General features: G+C 36.4%; 3 protein-coding genes across 3 annotated transcripts in view; all 3 read left to right on the top strand.

Annotated features, from left to right (window-relative positions):
- LOC128871983 (zinc finger protein 1) overlaps positions 1–5,567 on the top strand; it is a 91,166-nt gene extending 85,599 nt beyond the window's left edge. Inside the window, exons 4-5 of the mRNA XM_054114214.1 lie at positions 2,619–5,277; positions 5,374–5,567. Coding sequence (XP_053970189.1) covers positions 2,619–5,277; positions 5,374–5,567 — 2,853 coding nt within the window. The remainder of the gene's footprint in view (positions 1–2,618; positions 5,278–5,373) is intronic.
- A 9,070-nt stretch (positions 5,568–14,637) lies between these two features.
- LOC128858331 (uncharacterized) lies at positions 14,638–15,466 on the top strand. Its single transcript, XM_054094511.1, has 2 exons — positions 14,638–14,755; positions 14,818–15,466. The coding sequence occupies exons 1-2, from the start codon at positions 14,673–14,675 to the stop codon at positions 15,134–15,136; spliced, it is 402 nt and encodes a 133-aa protein (XP_053950486.1). The 5' UTR covers positions 14,638–14,672; the 3' UTR covers positions 15,137–15,466.
- A 3,649-nt stretch (positions 15,467–19,115) lies between these two features.
- LOC128871981 (pre-mRNA-processing factor 17) lies at positions 19,116–21,187 on the top strand. Its single transcript, XM_054114210.1, has 3 exons — positions 19,116–19,925; positions 19,998–20,476; positions 20,533–21,187. Exons 1-3 carry the CDS (start codon positions 19,208–19,210, stop codon positions 21,064–21,066), a joined length of 1,731 nt encoding a protein of 576 aa, XP_053970185.1. The 5' UTR covers positions 19,116–19,207; the 3' UTR covers positions 21,067–21,187.
- Positions 21,188–21,272: the final 85 nt, after the last annotated feature.

Raw genomic sequence — 21,272 nt, 5'->3', positions numbered from 1 at the left:
CGATTTGAGAGAATAAATTTACATTTGTGCTGACATTCGCCACATATTTCTATAATGTAGCCACAATTTTCATTTGTTTCAGTTTTTGTTGTTATAATTTTCAAAGTGAAAGCAAATTTTTTTATTTTCAGCATACATTTTTGCAACAGTTTTTTTATAAATTATTTATACTTTTTTATTAATGCTTTATTTTATCTTATAAATCATTTGGTTCTGCGTTAAGACCATTTTATTTAGTCTGGATGATTTCGTTTGTTTTGTTCGGTATTTTTCATAAAATATGCAGATTCATGTGGAGCTGCATCACTCATAAAAAATATTCAATTTGTATGAGTTATAATCTAGAGAGCGATGTTAAGTGTAGTAGGCTTTGATCAAAAAGCGCAAAAGTCGGGAAATTTTTGAGTAAAAATTATAGTCCCGTGAGAGCAAATCATATAACCGTTTGCATTACAACGCCTGAGCGATTTTAAGCGGTATCAACAGTATTTCCGATTTTATGACTGTGACTTCGATTTTTGTTCGGGCAAAGACTATCTGTCCAACAGCATTCCTTAAAATTTGTTTAGGAGTGTCTTATGTTGTTGCACCAAAAACAGTGTAAACAACGCAGATCATTCTTGTTTTTATAAAGTCATGTCCTTCTGCACTAAACAGTATCTGGCTGCCTAAGTGGTTAGTTGTGTTTGAATAAAAAATTGCAATTATAGAATCCAAAATTAAATTGTGAATCAAAAACTAACTAAGCAACCAGCCGCCTTCATGAATATGGCGCTTGTGTTTTATGGAGCTATAAAATAAAGTAGTAGCGCCCGGGATCGAAAATTCGTTTAATAACAATTCTCACTGTAAGTAGTAGGTTTTATCCAATTTCAATTGAACTATACAAGTTCCTGTGATAAAATATGCCCTATTTTGAAAACCTATTAGCGTTCCATAAAAATTGTTTTAAGATTTTTGAAATTTCCATTGATTCATTTATTTTATACACATGATATGAGATTTAATGTATGGGAAGTGCCCCGCCCCCTTTTTCAATACCTTTCAGTACTTTAGCATAAGCGGTTTCAGAGAAAAGCTGTAGGAACGTTTCAGTTTGTAGGAAAGGTGCTATGCGCCCTCTTCTAGGTATTGGCAATTTGTGTAACTGTATCAAATTTCATTATCTTTACTTTTGTGGTTGCGGAGAAAAGGATTTGAAAATTTCAGTTTATAACGGATGTGTCACGCCCCATTTTCCAATACTTACCAATTTACACCATATACATATATACAATTTATGCATTCATGCCAAGTTTCGGCTCTCTCTAGCTTAATTAGCTTTAGAGATATATTGGTTTCCACACTTTGGTCCACATGTCAGTTGTCACGGGCCTTTTATAGAGCGATTAACATTTCTGTTATTTCCTTTAAATCGGTGCATATTTCACAGGCGGGAACGGTGCACTCAAAAGTTTTTAAGTGTGACGTATTTATATAATGGTTTATAAATTTATCTCAATTCAAAAGTACCAAATAACTGTTTGGTGAATACCCTCATTGAATTTATCACGAACTCCATTTGAAGTCTACTAATATATATCTGGAACCACTTCCAAGAACTAACTGCTTCTGGAGAACGCAGCTTATCAGTTGAACACGGTATTCATGAAATTTCACTACTAAAATCACTACTTTGCTAAGTAACTAACTAATAAATTTAAAGGTACACAGAAAAAATAAATACTTCTACTTTTATAATATTTGCCTTTTCTATTAAAATTCCAGCTACGCATTTGAACCCCCGTAGCAGAAAAATTGTGATATTGCTTATCAGTAACCTGCCTTTGTCGCCAACTGAGCCCAAACTATTTTTTTGTAATTCACCATTACTCTGCTAAAATGTTCAGACAAAATTCGAAAAAATATACACGTGTAAGTAGATTTGTAGGTACAAATCTGATAAGCAATTCGACTATACTATACGTCAATGTGTTGATAGTTACCTCAATTTAATGTGAATCTTTTAGAACTTTTCGCCCTGTTTTTTGCGCTTTATCAGTTTTTTTTAAAGCGGGGCTCATAACACACTTCAAATAATTCCTTCTCCGACGATACCTTTTTGAAAATATTTTGCTCAACTACTGTATAGGTATGAGAGGAAGAAATTTTTTATTTTTTTTTTAATTTATATACTCAAGTTTAATGCTATTACTAAAGCAACGAATGAGAATATCAAAATGTAAAATTTATTAAAATGCATTGCCATTTAAAAAAGAGCTTTGCGAATTGATAAGTAAAATGGTATTTTCTGCCTCTTGCCTTCTTTTCCCTTAACTTGACTTTTTCATTTTTAGTACTTAACTTTTTCCCTCTCTTATATTTTAAATGTATTCGTTTTAGAAATAAGCTTCAGATTTAAAATTGAAACTCATTGTTGTCTTACTTATATCCAATGCTGAAATATAGCCAAAGGTTGTTGTGTTGGATATTAATAAATAAAAAAATACGCCGACAATGCAAGTACAAATGATATTACTTATGTATATACATCTCTTAACTTTAAAAATCGCACATCTCAAAACTCTCTACAGTCATACTAATGTCATACTGCTTTACCTCGCTCTCTATCTTTTCAGAGCTGTAAGATTTGCAATAAGGCATTTGCGAATGTATACCGTCTGCAGCGTCACATGATCAGTCACGATGAGTCCGCTTTGCTGCGCAAATTTAAGTGTAATCAGTGTGACAAGGCCTTCAAATTCAAGCATCATCTTAAAGAGCACGTACGCATTCATTCCGGCGAGAAACCATTTGGTTGTGATAATTGCGGTAAGAGATTCTCACATTCCGGCTCATACTCCTCCCATATGACCTCAAAGAAATGCATCAGCATGGGCATGAAGTTGAACCCAAACCGTGCTATGCTCAAAGCGTTGGAAAAGAATGCCACCGGTCAGGGGGCATTGACTACGAAGCGCAATAACTCCACTGGAAGCGCTTTAAAACCGAACGGGCTCACAGACTCTTCGATAAATGCTGCCGCCCCGTTGGTGCCTGGACTGCCTCAACACATGAATTACTATGCCGGTGATGCGGGTGCCAATGGCAATGCGACGCCCTTTTATCAGCATTTATTGCCCAAGTATGAGGATTATAATATGAATGCCATGAATGCCGCACTCTTGGCCACATTTCCGAACCCCTTCTACAGTTTGGCGCTGGATCCACGCTTACCCTCATACAGTATACAACGCCTGCTGGAACTTACGGCCGTGGGTCAGCAACATCAGCAGCAGCAGCAGCAGCACCATCAGGAAGAACACCACCAGCAACAGCAAGAGGTACAGCAACGGGAAGAGGAACAAGCGGAAAGGGAACAACAACAACGGGAATTGCGGGATGAACATACTGCGCATATTGAAGATTCCATTGACGAGATCAACGAGGAAGAGATCCCAGATGAGCCCAAATTGGTAATGGATCTAGATGAAACTGATGCCAAGGAGGAAGATGAGGAGGAGGTTGAATCGGACAATATGGAATCAGAGATTGGAAAACATTCCAATCACGGTGAGGAAGCAGAAGTTGAAACACGAGAAAAAGGGGAAGGAGAAGTGCATGGCGAAAAACCAAATTTGACGGAAAGCGCACAAAATGATATTTCATTCGAAGAATCTGACGCAATAGAATCCCCCGAAAAAGACGCTACAATAACACAGATCAAATTGGAACATAGTCGTCCTACAACACCGGCAGAAGAGGAAGAAGCTCATAAGGTGGAGAGCGACGGAGCCATAACAACTGTTAAGCAGGAATTGGATAACATGGCAGAAATTGAAGAATCACGTCCAATGGAAACCTCCACACCCGCCAATAAGATTGAGAAGGAATCGCAAATTGACGCCGGTATTCCCACAACACCCGAGCTACGCTGTAGCCGCTGCGGTACACAGTTCAACCATCAAACAGAGCTCGTCCAACATGAAAAAGTGCTCTGTGGCTACATTAAGCAGGAGCTGCAGCAACAGCACGAAGAGGAGCAATTAGAGCATCATACCAAGCAACAACATCAATTTGAAGGGGAAATTCAGCAATCGCAGTCAATACGGCCGCAGCACAATTTGGATGATTCCGCCGAACAGTCTGCCACATCAAACACTTCTCTATTGCATTCTAGCGATGCCGAGGATTTTCAAGACGAACGCGATTCCTCTCCCCGCAACGACTGTAATAGCGAAGGCAGCGAGCGTAAAGTACGCGTGCGCACCGCCATCACCGAGGAACAGCAACATCAACTCAAGCAGCACTATGCCATCAATGCACGTCCAAGTCGAGAAGAGTTTCGCATAATAGCCACACGCCTACAGCTGGATGCGCGCGTTGTGCAAGTTTGGTTTCAGAACAATCGTTCACGTGAACGTAAACTTCAAAGCTACCAGCAAGCGAATGGTAAATTGCCGTTCACTTTGCCCACAACTAACGCGAGTGCCGCTACGATAAGCGCATTAGACCGCGCCCCAATACTAGCTAAAAGCCGCACAGGTGAGGAGCAACCGCTGGACTTGTCACTGAAGCGTGATTGGGTCATCGCGGCAAAGCGCAACGGTGTACAGCAACAACATTCTCCGCTTTATGGGATCGCACCAATGCAAGGCATCGATGGTAGTGATCTTAACGAAGCAATTAACCTGAGCCGTAAGATGTCTGCCTCGATGTCGCCCCCTTCTTCACTCTCGCCATCATCCGCCGCATCCGTGCCTCAGTCGCTCAAGCATCAAGCGGCGTTTTACTTTGGCGCACCGCCTACAAATCATCACTTCCAGCGACAAACGCCTTCGCCCAGTGAAGCGCCACCGCTGCCCCAACAGCAACCGCTAACGCCACGTAACAGCAATAACAACAACAACGGCTTCTCAGCTTCGCTGGCCGGTCATCTACCACAATACATGTTGCCCTCCGGCGCCCAGCGAAGCCTAATGCCTATGGAAGCTATCTTCCGCATGACGCCCGGCGAGTATGCATGCAATCCGCTCATCAACAGTATTAAATTCCCCGACTATCGCGGCACGAGTCTTAGCCCAGGCGGTTCGGAGAAGCGCTCGTGGCGCGATGATGATTCGCGCATCTCACACGATGACGACTACATTGCCAGCGGCTTGCTACCAAAACCGAAACGACCCAAAGCAGAAACGCACGGACATGCTGGTGACCCGGATTTGCCCTTTGTGTGTGATCAGTGCGACAAAGCGTTCGCAAAACAAAGTTCGCTAGCGAGACACAAGTACGAGCATTCCGGTGAGCACAAGCGTCGCAAATCATGCGTCTCAATCGTACACAGTACGAAGTTTATGAAGTTATACTGACCGCTACATTTTTTCATCTCTTCAACAGGTCAACGCCCCTACCAGTGTATGGACTGTCCGAAGGCATTCAAGCACAAACACCATCTAACCGAACATAAGCGGTTGCATAGTGGCGAAAAGCCATTCCAATGCACCAAGTGCCTCAAACGCTTCTCCCATTCCGGCTCTTATAGTCAGCACATGAATCACCGTTATTCGTATTGTAAACCCTACAGGGAATAGGTAAACGACAATTCAGCGCAACCAACATCCGCCTCAACAAAATCGACTGGAACAGCACCTTCGAATGTCAATAAATCAAAGCATAGGCGCAATTCAGCGGTCGCATCGAGAAATCTGCTGAATATTGTTGAGTTTCGGAAGAAATTTGGCAGCCACGCCAATGGCACCTTATACCAACAACAAACAACCGCAGCAGCAATGGCGGCCGCAGCCTTTCAGCAACGCCATCAGCAGCGACAGCAACAGCAGCAACATAATGAAATGCAACAACGCTTGCAAGCGCAACACTTGTTGCCGCCACCCCCACTGCCGCCTCCACATATGGTTTGGCCGCCGTTGAATGGCGGTGGAATGGCTAGTATGTTGCCGCCTCCACTCAACCAGCAATTACATCAACAGCAACAGCAGCAACAACAACACCAACAGCATCGTTCATTAGTGGCGCCTTCGTTGCCGCCGCCGCCCCTGTTGCATGGCACGCACGAAATGCCTCATCTAGGTGTTGGAGATTCGTCCTTATACCACCAACAGACGAACCATATTGCGGACCAAGGTCTGCTACCGCCGCCCTTCGGCTGTCCTCCAACGATGCAAACCATGCCGCCCACGCATACGCATCAACAACAACCATATTTTGATTTTTTCAACAATAAAATGGGTCTGCTGAATTGATGGTCAATATAGTGGAATTGATGTCATGATGTCAAAGTATAGCTGAATTAATATGAATATGCAGCTGAAGAATTCTAGTTGCAACTGAATGATCAGCGCTCTTTTCATGGCTGAGTAATATGCGATTTCATTCAGCGCTCGGTTTGAAAAAGCAAAAAACCACATAAGCGCCTGACAAATGTGTGAACCAGTCAATATGAAATTTATAGGACGTAAATGAAGTTCCGCACTTAAGCTCGTACTTAAGCCAAATTAAATTAACGTTTAGCTGAATAAGTTCAACAGCCTATCTGATAATAAGATTCTTATATCATATGAAATGCAAAAGTATAGTGAAGTACATATGTAAATGTGTAAAGGCAAACAGTAAGAAAATATTGGTTTCCTTATTTTTTATATTCTGTATTTTATTTTAAGTTTTTAATTAAGTTTCATAAAGTGAAAATGAATTTTAAAAATATTGTGCAGGCACAAAACACAGGATATGCAAAAAGGCGTCTATTGTTTCAAGCAAAATTTTTCGATTTTTTAACGCCAAATTTAACTCTGATTATTACCTTAGCTTTGGACTGTCATCCTTCGTCAAACTGACGACACGCGTTCTTAAATTCAAACTTTCTCATGTTTTCATCGTTTGGCTCTAATTTTGTAAGTTATAAAAACGATGAAATGATATGTGAATTACATATTTTAATAACAAATTTAATTTAATTCGACTTAGTTAATAAAAATTAATTAAACATAAAAATAAAATCGGATGTGAATATTGCATATGTATATGTGTATGAAATAGACCATCGTCAGAACGACTAAGGAGGACGTTAGTGTACAAAACAATAAACATTTCGTTCCAGGGTGAAGCAAAAATTTTGATGAGTTTTTTTTAGTATAAGTTTTTTCTGTAAATTAAATTTGAAACCTTTCGTTACATTGAATTTATTACTATTATAGTTTTTGATATATATGCTATATATTTTAAGAAGTGATTTATTTTTACATATACATATTACTTTTAATTTTAAATTCGTCAAAAAACATGTCAGTTCTTCCATTTGCTTTTTTTTAAATATTCTCATTGCGTATGGCAGATTAGCCAGCCAGTACCAAGCAAATACTCTAAATTTCGAAAATTTACTTCGAAACTATTTTTTAGTTTTACTTTTTGATAATATTAATTTTTTAGTTTAAATAAAGGGGAACCGAAGTATTTTTATTTTAAACCCATTTCGGGTTTTTTTTCTAGTTATATCTCAAACAGATTTTTGGGCTTAATTTTACATGTAACGTCAAATCTAAATGATCGGAAGCAACCAAATTCACAGAGAGTTCTTCAAACTATGAAATAAGCTAGCAGATGAGCTGGGTAGTTTAGCAGTTATTATAAAAGTTATTACAAAAACGAAAAGTAAATTTTTTTTTAATTGTTTTGTGTTAGTTTTATTTTTCAAAACACATTTGAATGTATGTAATATACATACTATACTTCAGTATAGATACAAAGTGGCACAAAATTAATCATCCAATTTAGCTTTCGAATCATTTTTTTTTTTACTACATGTATAAAATTTGTTTGATTTTGAGTGATGGACATTTTTATTTTGGAATTTACCCGCTGCATTGCTTGTCTGTTCGTATACTGCAGCTGTCAAGTTGACACGTGTCAAATATGACGCCATTTGCAAAAATTATAAATCTTCTTCCGCCACCTTGCATACATACATATGTACAAATTTCAATGTCTAAAAAATTTTATCAGAGAATTTTAAAAATGTCATCAAATTATACAACAAATGCCAATTACTGCAATTATAATTTTTTTTTTTCAAAATCAATAAAAAGTGAGAAAAAACAGTATTTGAAACTGTATTTTTTAAGCACATAAACTGTATTACACAATATGATAAAAAAGTGCAATAGTATATTTTCTAACCTAAAAAAAAAAAACAAAATGTATCGAATTACACACACATGTAAACCTTTTCAAAACTACAATTTATAGTATGCTATTTTTCTAACTCATTTTTGGGCTTTAAAAAACAATTTACACCCACCGCTTGAAAGAGAAAATTATTAAAGAATGCTTACTTTGAATTTAATAAAACTAAAACATGAAACACGAAAACTTTTCACAAACAAAATCACATAAAAGCGGGCATCACTACGACGAGCATTCCACTAGCAGGCCCTGAAAAGTTATAAGTAAAAGTAAATTAAAAATTGAAAAATGAAATTGAAAAACAGCGCAACAGCTTGCATTTAAGTGTCTGTCACACCTCCGCCTCTGTCGTGGGCGTATATTGCATACACAAAGCAGAAGTATGAAGTAACTGTACTAAAGTCGTAAGTTTCGACGTAAATAAATGACGCAATTTTAGTAAGTAATCTAAACAAAACAAAAAAGAAACATAATAAAACACAGAGAAATTCATGAAATTAAAATAAATCAAAAAAATTAATATTTAAGTAAAACATTGATTTGGCCTTATTAAGTAACTTATTTGAATCTTTAAACATACTAAAATTCAAGAGCCTAACCTAGTAAAAAAATGGTTAAAGTTAGTTTTTTAAGCTTGTAAAATGCGGCATTGCGTTGCTTAAGATAACAATTAATTAACTTGAAGTAAAGACGGAAAATGTGCACGTACATAAATAGGTACACAATCACACCATTAAAAACATACAATTTTCTGGACAAGCACAAAACAAACCAAAAAGAAACAAAAAAAGCGTTTGAATCAAATAATATAGCCAATTTTTTCATAAAACTTCCAAACACAAATTACTACACAAAAAACGTAACACTTTAAAATTAAATACGAAATTTCTTAAAAAACCAAACAAACAAAGTTTGACTACTAAGGATACTTGTAAAAATTCATTGACAATAAGAAACAAAATATAAAGAGTTTCGAGAATTGTAAAAGAAAGCACACAACCAAAAAAGCAAAAACCAAATTTACACAGTTATTTTTTGTGAATGCATACCCCATCTCCAAGTCCAAAAATATAGTAGCACCCCCCGCTTATGTTGAGCGCCGAAAATTTGAAAATTATGCTTAGCAGTAACACGAAATAAGCTAAAAGAAAAATACAGGAAATGCAATTACAACGAATCTAACTAGATTTACAATAGAGACAGCAAACAAACGCAAAAAAAAGCACAACTGCAGTGAAGTTTTATTTTTTAAAATAAGAATACAAACAGCAAAAATATGTATTGAAAATTGAAGTAATTCAAACTACGTGAAAATAAGGTTTCCTAAACAACGAACACATTTCGTTTTTTCTTTTGTGCACCAAACGAGCACCACAATCAACGGCAAAACCGCAGAATTTATTTCCGAATAAATTTTACATATAATTTTTTTTTTAATATTATATAATTCGAATGTCAACGTAACTTGTGGCTAATTTGAATGCGCCTCTATTATTTAAATAAGTAATTTTAATTAAAAATTTGGTCTGTAGGTTTGGAAATTTTTTCCCACTAGAAATCATTTTCCTCATACCCTTACCACTACAAAAGCTAGAAAATCCAAAGACACTACGTATCATAAGCAACAAGCAGGTCAGCCTCCACGAGGGTTGCCGTTGCGTACGTACACCTAGTTTAAATTAAGTTTTAAGCCTAGTTTTCCTAAGTTATCCCCTACTATATATTTCCTATGTCCAAGTGCTGAGTCGTACTTGTCTGTAAATATGTAGATTTATATGTATGTTTCTTTTTTTTTAACAGTGAATTCTAAGCGGCCATAAACTCGACTCGAAAGTGAAACCAAAGTAAAATGTAATGTAATTAAACACACACATATTTACAGTAGTTAATAAATAATGTAATTTAATATCTAACATAAACAAGTTTAATAAAATAAAAGTTAAAAGTTAAATGTTACATTAAAAGAGAAACTTAATTACTAAGCACAAATTTTTCGGCAACGTGCAGACGGCTGAAATAATTTGTTTTAATGCCTTATAAATCGTTAGTTATAGCAACAGGTTATATTTAATTAATAACAAAGCCAAAACAAAAACCAATTAACCAAAAAACAAAAACATTGCAAATTTCAATGAAAAGTTAAGTCAATAATAAAAATGAAAAAATAAGCACAGCAACATTAAAGTTATTTTACAGCAAGAGTGCCATACAGTTTTGTAAAGAACAAAAGCAAAAACAATATTGTTTTAAAATCGAATACATTCAAACATATTTGTATGTCTGTTTGATGCTGCATATACTTGCATTAGCGGTTGATTTTTCTTAAGGTTTTTTTAATTATTGTTTAATAATTTTTTACTGCTTGTTTCGTTTAGCTTTTTAAACTTTTATTGTATGTACATTGTGCGTATGTATTATTAATTTTAAGTTAGTTTAAAAATTACATTTACTTATTCTTAAGATTTTTTAATTACACTTATTGTACATGCATGTGTGTGTGCATGTGTATACATACAACCGCGTAAAATCGCTTGCAAGCCAATGTTTTAATTGAATAAGCAAAACTTAAGCATAATTATAGTTTTTTTTAAATACAATAAAGCATTAAACGTTATGCAAATATACTTAAAAACAAAAACAAAAAAAAAAAGAATAAATAAATACTAAATAATAATAATATATGTATTAAAGTAAAGCAGTTAAGCAAATAAATGAATATATATTATATACAATGCATTCTTGCGTAAATGTTTTTTAATCAAAATAGTTAAAAAATAATGAGCGGAGAAATTGCGTTGACGAGCACAGCGACATAGAGCGATGTCGTAGGGCGAAACAAACCACACCCATACACACACATTTTTTGTCTTAATAAATTTACAAAATTATTATTATTATAACAATTATACAATTTACAACATTAAAAGAATACGAATGAATGGAGGACGTATAAATAAAACAAAAAGTTTATTGAAAATTAAAGACGTTGTGATTTTATTTTGAATGAGGGGAGAGGGGTGAAGTAATTTCATGGTGTTTTAGGCTTGTTCGAGCTGTTTACATTCCATGTGAAATTCTGGCCACTGTTGCGCGTAAAATTTTTTAAATCGGCATCATACAAAATTTTTTTGCACGATTGCTTCATTATTTTTTCACCATTTTCAAGCACAAATTAACGTTGATGGCTATGTTCAGAAACGCATTATAATGCGCAGTACTTGCAGCGCTGGCAGCACTGTCAATGTGACAATTCATGCAACTGATAGATTTGTTGAAAAATTGCAAATAGATTTGTTGCATTTATGAACGCGCTGTGCAGTAAAATGGAATTGTTACTAAGTTTGGTCATGGACGATGTATGTGAGGAAGAAACCGATAGTCTTTTATTAAATTTAAGAAAAAAAAAAAAACCGTGTAAAGCTTAAAAGAAGGACATATCTTGTCAAAAGTTTAATATCAAAACGGAAAATACCCAAAAATAAGTATTTTTTTGAAACAATAAAATCGTTTCCCGAGCTTACCATGGTGATTATGTTAAACGACGGATGAACTGCGGCGGGAGTTGACTCGATCCGCACTCGACTCACTTTTTTCTTTAAACTGTATTATGAACACCGACGAATTCACTGCATTACAATCCGTAAACTTTGTTATCAACACAATCAGCTGTTTAAATTTTCAAAGCACAAATAAATTTTTGTTTAGCGCAAAATATGGATACTATATTCTTTTACCTGGATTTTGGTGAAAATACAAGAGGTAATTTAAGGCGAAGCCGCCAAAAAGTTAGGGATACTGCTGATGATGTACTCCGGTTGCCTGATGATGCGTAAGCTTTTCGTTGCGGTATATGTACGTAGAGTTACGATAATGTGAGCTCCTTTTGAAGGTTTTTAAAACAGTTTCGGCTTAATAAAGCAGCCTTTGAATATATTTTGAACATATTGAATGGAAAAATGCCTCCCGTTCGAAGATCATGGTTGATATCACCAAAGCTTAAGCTTGAAGCATGCTTAAGGTTTTTGGCCGAAGGGGGCTATCAAAATGGTACTGGACAAGATTTTAACATAGGAATGGCGCAGTCCACAATTTCTACAGTACTTTCAGATGTTTTGAATATCTTAGAGGCTACATTATGTCCTAGATGGATAAGCCTAGTCATGACGGACAGTGAAAAGCTAGAGGCCAAAAGATATTTTTTTGAAAAAACGACAATTCCGGGAATAATTATGTGTGTAGACGGTACTCATACAAAAATTTTAAAACCAACTGGAGAGAATGCGCACCTTTACTATAATAGAAAAGGATGTTATAGTATAAATGCAACGATAGTAAGTTAATTGTTAAAGTCAGACTAAATTAGTTCACTAATATATTGTGCGGCTTAAGATATGTGACCATAAGCAGCGAATAAGGTATGTAAACAGTAGGTACGCAGGTGCAAGCCACGATTCTTTTGTTTGGGAAAATAGTGATGCTTCGACTTATTTTCAAGCCTTGTATGAAAGTGGAGAAAGAAGCACGAGATTGTTGGGTAAATATACACCAAATAATTAAAAAAAATAATATAGTTTACGTCGCAATATTTTACATAGGAGACTCCGGATATCCACTTTTACCCTGGTTGATAACACCCTTTCGTAACACTCGAGCAAATACGCCAGAAAGTCGGTTTAATAAAAGCAAGGGCCGCAACATTGTTGAAAGGGCAATAGGAGTCTGGAAGAATTGGTGTCGATGTTTGCTTTCTGCTCGCCAACTACACTATGCTCCAGAAAAAGTGGCGCAAATTGTCAACGTCGCGGCTGCACTTCATAACATTCGCATTCATTACAAGATTTCCGACGAATATTTAGATGGGGTTGAAGAAAGTGATGAATATGTAGGCGAACCTATACAAACCCAACGGTACTCAGCTGAGGCTACTCAAATTCGCAATGAGATGTTACGCAGCTTTTTGTAATAATAACTACATTCATCTTAATTCATATTCATATATATTTCTTAAAAATTAAATTAAAAAACCTCCATGGTATGTGCTAAAAACTAGTTACAAAAAAAAGTTATCCAATAAGAAAGCTAGTATTCAGTCATTTTATCAGTTATTACAGACCCAACTGTTTATCTATTCATCCAAGCTGGAAAGCTCTCTGGTGGTTGTGCGTTTCCTAAAAAATATAAATTTTGCCATTTGTATAAATTTTGCCAATATATATAATCCGAAAAAAAAACAAATAAAAATGTTTTTCCTTACATTTTATTGCTCTCCATCTTAATTATAATAATATCCGCAACACAATGACCTGCGGATGAGAAACGAGTAAATTTGTTTGAAACGCGTATTGAATGCGTTGTTGGTAATGCCATTTTTTTTAATCGATCCGTAAACCACATTATCGATCCGCATACTGCTTTATCCGACGTTTATTATGATACCGAATACTGTCGGATCGAGTATAACTCCCTCCGCAACCATCCGGCGGATACCATAATAGGGGTGTACATTTTATTCTCACTTTCGAATGAATTGGTCCACTTTTGAGGTAAGTTTTTGATATCCAGTTGCATCAGTACTTCATCTACGACCTTAGCCCAGAGCACGCTCTTTTTCCTCCTTCCCGACGTGAACTCGTTCTCCATGCTCAGTCGGACTCTGAGCAGTAATTTTATCTCCGATGTACTAAAGTAATCACTAAAACCAAGAAAAGTAATATATAATAAAATAAAGTTTAAATATCGTATTTTTCATCAATTTTTGTATTAAAAGCTAAAACAAATAATTAAATACCCACTTTTCATCAGACATTGTACTAGCGTATTTATTGGCAGTGTGAAAATTTTTGCTGCAAATAATGCACGACTTTTGATACAAAAATGACGTTTAAGAACGCGTTGCAATTGCCGTACTGCCATATTTGCATTTTTGAACGCACTGCTCACTCTGAAATGGTATGTTGCGCATTATAATAGTCTAGCGTAAGTGCACTAGCCTGCCATCCCAGAGGTTGTGGGTTCGAGTCCCCTACTTCCCCTGTTTCTAAAAAAAAACAAAAAATCATTCCTCAACCCTAAAAAACGTATCCTTTCCATCCTTACTCTCACACAATAGCGCATTACTTGTATTGTGGCTGCTAAAACAAGCAAAAAACAAAGAAAAACACATAGTTACACATTGCATCAGTGGCGCCAGCAAGAGGAAGCGGACGATAGCGGTAATAGTGCAGACACACGAAATTTAGCGAAGTCCTCAACCATCTGTGCGATCCCTTTGCCAAAAAAATGTGAAACTCAGATGGCGCTCCAAGCAGTAAGAAGGCGTTGTGCAACGACAGGTGCGCATTTCCACCATATAGAACTGTCAACTACCCTGTCAGAAATCCAAATAGGGGTGTGTACGAGCTGTGAAAATTGCGGTAGTGTTGCTTTTTATGACAGAGCTTCACGTTCTACAGAACAAATTCGGCAACACTGGCAACGTCACGCGTTCGTTGAACAAAATGTTGACAATCTGTTGCTCATCACTAGCAAATCATACGCAACATAAAAATTTTCACTGCGCAATTGAGATGGAGGAGGAAAAGTAAGTTAATTTTGCAAAAAATGTTATTTGTATGTCTAATATTGTTTATTATTTCTTTTTAGCATAAAGCTAAGCTTTACTGAAACCAAGTTGTTGGTCAGGTGTCGATTGGATATGGAAGATGAGTTTGTAAGTGGGAGGAAAAGGAAATCTGTTCTTTTGGGCAAAGTTCTGGATAAAATGAAAACTGATGCTCTAGATCTCAGCCCTACAAGAGATCAATTACAGAAGACATTTTTAAATGTGGTCGCAACCTACAAAAGAATTAAAAAGAGAAACAAGTGTACAGGACGAGATGCCACAAATTGGAAATTGTTTAATGAATTCGACGAAGTTTATAGCAGTATACATTCCATTTCTCCTCCATCTCAAAATCTGTAGAGTTCCCCGGATATTCCTTGCAACGAAATTATACAAGATAATGGAGAAGTTCATGAATGTCCAGGCAACAATCATCAATCCGACATTGATTCTGATGGGGAAACTGATCACAGTCTCTATATAATTATAGAGAGAAGGATGTAAATGTTCGTAATAAACAACGTAAAATACCAGGAACCGAGTTACTGGAGTTTTTGAAAAAAGAGGCTGATATTACCATTCAAAAAAACTGATCTGAGTAATTTTCAAAGACTTATTAGTATTGAATACTTATTTTTTGAATGAAGTAATTTTTTTTTGTTTTAGTATTAAGTATTTTATTTACGTAAAATAAAGCGTTTTAAATGAATTGTTATGAATTAAACAACATTTTCAACTCATTTCGTCTAGAAATTCCTTTATTGGTGTCATTGATATTGTCTGTAATTTCCGCTTCAGGATTATTCTCGCAATCGCCATTAGAATTTCGTGTCGTTCCAATATCTTCGAAACTGTTTTAGAGATAATATATCAATATGATTAGGTATTTTGAATTTTTGCCTTAAAATGCCAAATGCTTGCTCTATTAAAACTCAGGTAGAGCTAAAGTGATAATTAAACTTTTTGTCAGCAGTAGTGAGATGTCCGTTATCTCTATATGGTACCACTCAATATTTCGACAGTGGATAAGCGGATTTTAGCTGATAGCTCCACTTGCAATTTCAACCTGACCAGTTGTAATGCCTTTGTAAATTGGACTATTGCTCCAATGAGTTAGCGTCGTGGCAGCTTCCAGGAAACCCGATAAATACGTCTAAGAAACGAAGCTTACTATCGCAAATAGCCTAAAATATCTCAATAGAGAAAAATTTGTATTAGTGTATACATATGCATTTCTGACATCCATGGAATATGCCACCAACCTGCATGATTATTGAATAATTTCCCTTACGGTCGTAATAGCTTATAGCGTCATTCTTTGGTGTGTTAATCTGAAAGTGAATCCCGTCCATGCATCCAATAACGAATATAAAACAGTTCGTTCTAATTGTTTGAAAACTTTCCATTAAGTTCTGCTGTTGAATAATGCTCGGCGAAGAAATTTCAGTTTTGAGGCAGCATATTGAAAAATAGTTTATGTGCTGTTCCTTTTCCAACATTAAAGCGGTCGGAGATTTTCCTACTGTTGCCAAGTTTCCACAAGGTGATGTACAACGATTGCTTCAACGAATACTTGATGTCAGCTGTGCACTAGAAAAGGCTTAGAGCCTCACGTAACTTTTAGTTTAGTTTCAAAAAGTATTTCAATTTCCTCACTTTTCTTTGTTTGGAACAATGGTTAAACAATAAGCCTTTTATCATATGCCTTCTCCTCCTTTTTTTCCCCCATGTTTATTAAAAAATTATCACGACTGCTTTCCATCATCTCATCTGCTATCAACTAAGTTAAAATTTCCATTTTTTTTAAGCAACAAGTCAACGAAAAATAAACATTGCAAAATTGCTGCACAGTATCAGCTGAGTATCAGCTACAGGGCATCAGTAAAGTAACAGGGTTGCAATATTGCAGTAATTATTTAGCGGCTCGAACACACTCTAGATTAACGAAACCAACGCAAGACTGATGCTGAAAACAGTGAACGACGTACGCAGTCCCTTACCACAGCCCCTAACGAGCACAAAAACTCATCCCGTGAGAACAACTGCGTTCTACGAGTATTATGCTGAAAACAGTGAACACCGCACGGAATCCCTTACCGCAGTCCCTTACCGTGCACAAAAACTCATCCCGTGAGAACAACTGCGTTCTATTAATTACATATTTACACAATACATCGGTTTGTGTGTGTATGTGTTTGGTTGTATCTACACAATGTTGCCATTGATATTTTTGCTTACACACTTTTTCAAACATCCGCGTTATCAATTACAATTTTTCATTGTTTAATAAACCAAAGCCAAAAACCAACAAATGCAAATAGTTCATTTATCTATAATTAACATTATTCAACAGTGTTTTTAAGTTATTTTAATAAAAATTAAAATTTGTCTAAGTTTATTTTGTAAATGATTTCGAAATGTAGTGCATGGCACCACTGTGTGGTGAGAGAGCACTCAGCTGACAGGGTTCTAAGGGATTTTTCAAATATCGTGAAATAAAATCTACGATACGGAAGGAAGGAATTTTTCATTTACATGGGGTTCTCATTAGTTTGATCGTAACAGCCGAAAAGGGACTGCGTTTACGTCGTTCACTGTTTTCAGCATGAGTCTTGTCGAGGCCCTATGCTCCCAAGAGGAATGAACAAGGAAACAAAAACCTTTATTGAGAAAAATGTTTATAGAAAACTCTTATTATTTTTATCTGCATATTCACCTTTACGTACATGTCTATGCAAAATAGGCGCCGAACAACAGAAAAGTGTTAGCTTAGCATTTGCAGAACAGTTGCAAACGTTTATAAAGGCTGCAATATAATTTTACATATAATTGGCTCTTATACTCTTTATTTAATGGTTGGGCTGATCTCCCCCTCATATTTGTGGTCCCCAGTGGAGCGACCTACAGTTTTAATCCGACTCCGAACGGCAGATGGTTTTTAATGATGCGTTTTTTTAAGGCAGAAATACACTCGGAGGTTTGTCATTGCCTGTCGAAGTCCGACCGTTATTAAAACAAACTTTTTCTATCATGCTGCAATACTGCCGCTTTTATTGCGTGCCTCGAACAAGTCCGTTCATTCCAAAGTGCTTAGAATGTGTGGGGCACTAGACAGGGCTAGTTTACAGGGGCGTCAGCCCTTGGCCTGGAAAACCCCGAGTCATTCCGGTAACGTAGAACCGGGTGCCATGGGAATGAAGGGTTCGAAGGGAGGAGTCGATTTAGCCATGTCTATCTGTGCATGCATACGACAGTTCGAGCAGAATTTATTATTTTTCAGTGAAACTTGGTGCACATTTTATTTTTTTTTTTCAGGTAAGTTGATTTTTAAAATAGGAAAAATCACCCACTTGCCATTTAAATATAATTTTCAAAAACAGAAAAACTCGTAATAAATCTGTTATAGGTGCAGCAAAATTATTAACATTTTATGAAAGTGAAAACCTGAGCAAAAAAAATATGGTGAAAAAAAAATTTTGGAACATGGAAATCTCCAATTAAAAATGGAAACAACGAAGCACTAACAGAAACACTTGAGAAGAAAAGCGGAACTAGGTAGGAGAATTTATTTGAAGAAATAATTAATCCAATTTATAAATATTTTCCTATAAGCATTACTTTTATAAAAAAATTCACAACCAACAAGGAAATATTTAGTATTTGCTTTCACGACAAGAACTTCTATATGTTCATTGGGGTACTATGGTACGTTTTACATGTCACGTCAGTCAAAAGCGCTGCCGCAACAGACGCAAAGCACCCATTGTGACAGCCCTATAACTTCGGTTGTTACGTCACTCAAGGATGGTGTATTAATTGGCTTGACCTTCAGCTAAGGTGAAAAATGAAAGTGAGCGAGTAACTTCGGCTTCCACGTCACCGGGGACTCGGCAGCGGAATTCTGCTCGCTTATTTCACGCGTAGGTCACAGTTATGAAAAATATGTTAAATAAAATTATTAAAGTAAAAAGAATCAAGGCACTTTAGCAAGAAGTGGAGTAAAGTGTGGAGTGGATAATTAATAATAAAAAAATAATTTTATACGTTCTCTAAACTGTCAAACTTTGTTTTCTTTTTCCTTTCCTGTTGTTTAGAGATTTGAATAATAACAATATACATACCACTAACAATGTCAAACTCTGTTTACCTTTCCCTTTCTTGTTGTTTAGAGTTCAAAATTCATGCCACGGACAAATTTGATATTGTGCTTAAAAAGACATTTTATGCTTGTGACTAATTGGACCATAAATAAAAATCCACGGCAATAAAAATTTCTTATGACACCCTGCACTTAGCAACCGTGCTTTCCAACTGACATTTGCATTCACACATAAATGTCAATCCAGTAAAAACATCTGGCATTTGTGTTTATACGTTTTTGCTTTTGGCGAACTTTTTAATAGAGAAGTAATATTTCTAAAATTTAATAAAATGTTGGGCATAAAGAACTATGGCTCTTCATCAGAAAGTGATACAGAAGCAGAAGAAGGCACCAATAAATCCGAGGAAGCATGTGATAATACAAATTCCATGTCGCATCTCAAGCCAGTCAATCCCGCACTGTCGCTCGCCAAGTCTTTGGCAATTTGCGCAGCACCTCACGTTGTACCAATGGGTGCTACTGCAGTTTCGCGTACCATCGATCCCACTGTGAAAGAAGTGATGTATAATCCAAAATTTGAAGAATTGTACGCACCTATCCAAGGTCCAGAAAACCCAAATTTGACAGAACAAATGCGTGCTCCTCGAAACACCCTTTCTGGATATGTGGAAAAAGCACATATTAATGCCTTTGAATTTGAGAACCAGCGACGCACATTTCACACTTACGGTTATGCGTTGGATCCTACAGTCGACGAAGCTGCAGATGGGAAATCATTTGTAGGTGATTTACAATCTGCCTACAATGACGAGGGTAAAACCGTATTTGAGTCACCAAAGCCGAAAAAGAAACGTAAACAAGATAAAAACGACAACCCAGAAGATATCGAAGGTTTTGTCGGACCATGGGGTAAGTACAAAGATGAACAATCGGTAGCGCGTCCGAACGAGCAGGAGAAGGCAGAATTGGAGGAGATTTTAGCGAAAAGACACAGGCGCAATCGTATTGTAGAAGACAAACCGTTGGAAGAAAAGTCAGTGCTACATAGTAAGTTTAAAATACGCACTCTATTTTGCGAGTTAACATATATGTATTTATAAATTCTTTACTTGCTTATAGTCAAAGACGCTTACGATTACCAAGGGCGTTCGTATTTGCATGCGCCACACGATTTGGGTATAAATTTACGTTCAACGTCTGCTCCCAATAAATGCTTCTTGCCGAAAGCGCACATACACACTTGGACGGGACACACCAAAGGTATTTCATCTATACGTTGGTTTCCTCAAACAGCGCATTTGTTGCTGTCCGGTTCCATGGATTGTCGCGTAAAATTGTGGGAGGTGTTTGGCGAACGACGCTGTGTGCGCACTTTCTCTGGTCACAGGCAAGCTATAAAAGATATTGCATGGAATAACAAAGGCACCAAATTCCTCTCCGCTTCCTATGATCGTTATATAAAAATGTGGGATGCGGAAACTGGCGAAGTTATATCACGCTTTACAGCGCGAAAAATGCCCTTCTGCGTCAAATTTCATCCGGACAATAACAAGCAACACCTATTCGTAGCAGGCACCTCTGACAAGAAAATTATTTGTGTAAGTATTTTTAAAAAACGAAAAAATATTTAATTTTATTTATTACTTACTTACAGTGGGACACACGCAGTGGCGACATTGTGCAAGAATATGATCGTCATTTGGGCGCTGTCAACACAATCACATTCGTTGATGAGAATCGACGTTTCGTTACCACCTCCGATGACAAATCGATGCGTATTTGGGAATGGGACATTCCCGTCGATATGAAATACATAGCCGATCCTACAATGCATTCCATGCCAGCTGTAACGCTTGCTCCAAATAGCAAATGGTTGGCATGCCAATCACTAGATAATAAAATTGTGATATTCTCTGCATTGAATCGTTTCAAAATGAATCGTAAGAAAACATTTAGTGGACATATGGTTTCTGGTTATGCTTGTCAGTTAGACTTTTCACCAGATATGAGTTATTTAGTTAGCGGTGATGGAGATGGCAAATGTTATATATGGGACTGGAAAACAACGAAAATGTACAAAAAATGGCAGGCACACGAGGGTGTCTGCATTAGCACAATGTGGCATCCACACGAAGCGAGCAAAGTGGTAACAGCCGGCTGGGATGGCCTCATCAAGTACTGGGATTAAGTGGGGAGCACGTAAATGTCAATAAGAAGACCACCTAACAGAAAATGTTAAGTACACCATATTAAATAATATTGTAAAAGATTTGTATAATAGTAATAAAAATAGAATTTTATAAATTAAATGCAACGATTATTAAATTTATATGCAATTTAGATCATAGCATAGAATTGAAACGTTCAGCACTATGTTAAAACCAAAATATTGGC

The sequence above is a fragment of the Anastrepha ludens genome, chromosome 2 (genome assembly GCF_028408465.1).
Source record: "Anastrepha ludens isolate Willacy chromosome 2, idAnaLude1.1, whole genome shotgun sequence".
In the NCBI taxonomy this organism is placed as follows: domain Eukaryota; kingdom Metazoa; phylum Arthropoda; class Insecta; order Diptera; family Tephritidae; genus Anastrepha; species Anastrepha ludens.
Note: the sequence above shows the minus strand (reverse complement) of the source record. Positions and strands in the feature narration are given on the sequence as shown.

What these genes read in the sequence shown, in the direction of transcription:
- LOC128858331 (XM_054094511.1), top strand. Translation starts at nt 14,673, where the DNA reads ATGTTGACAATCTGTTGCTCATCACTAGCAAATCATACGCAACATAAA. An exon ending in ATTGAGATGGAGGAGGAAAA is followed by an intron (nt 14,756 to 14,817) that starts GTAAGTTAATTT and finishes ATTTCTTTTTAG; the next exon opens with CATAAAGCTAAGCTTTACTG.
- LOC128871981 (XM_054114210.1), top strand. Translation starts at nt 19,208, where the DNA reads ATGTTGGGCATAAAGAACTATGGCTCTTCATCAGAAAGTGATACAGAA. An exon ending in AGAAAAGTCAGTGCTACATA is followed by an intron (nt 19,926 to 19,997) that starts GTAAGTTTAAAA and finishes ACTTGCTTATAG; the next exon opens with TCAAAGACGCTTACGATTAC. An exon ending in CTGACAAGAAAATTATTTGT is followed by an intron (nt 20,477 to 20,532) that starts GTAAGTATTTTT and finishes ACTTACTTACAG; the next exon opens with TGGGACACACGCAGTGGCGA.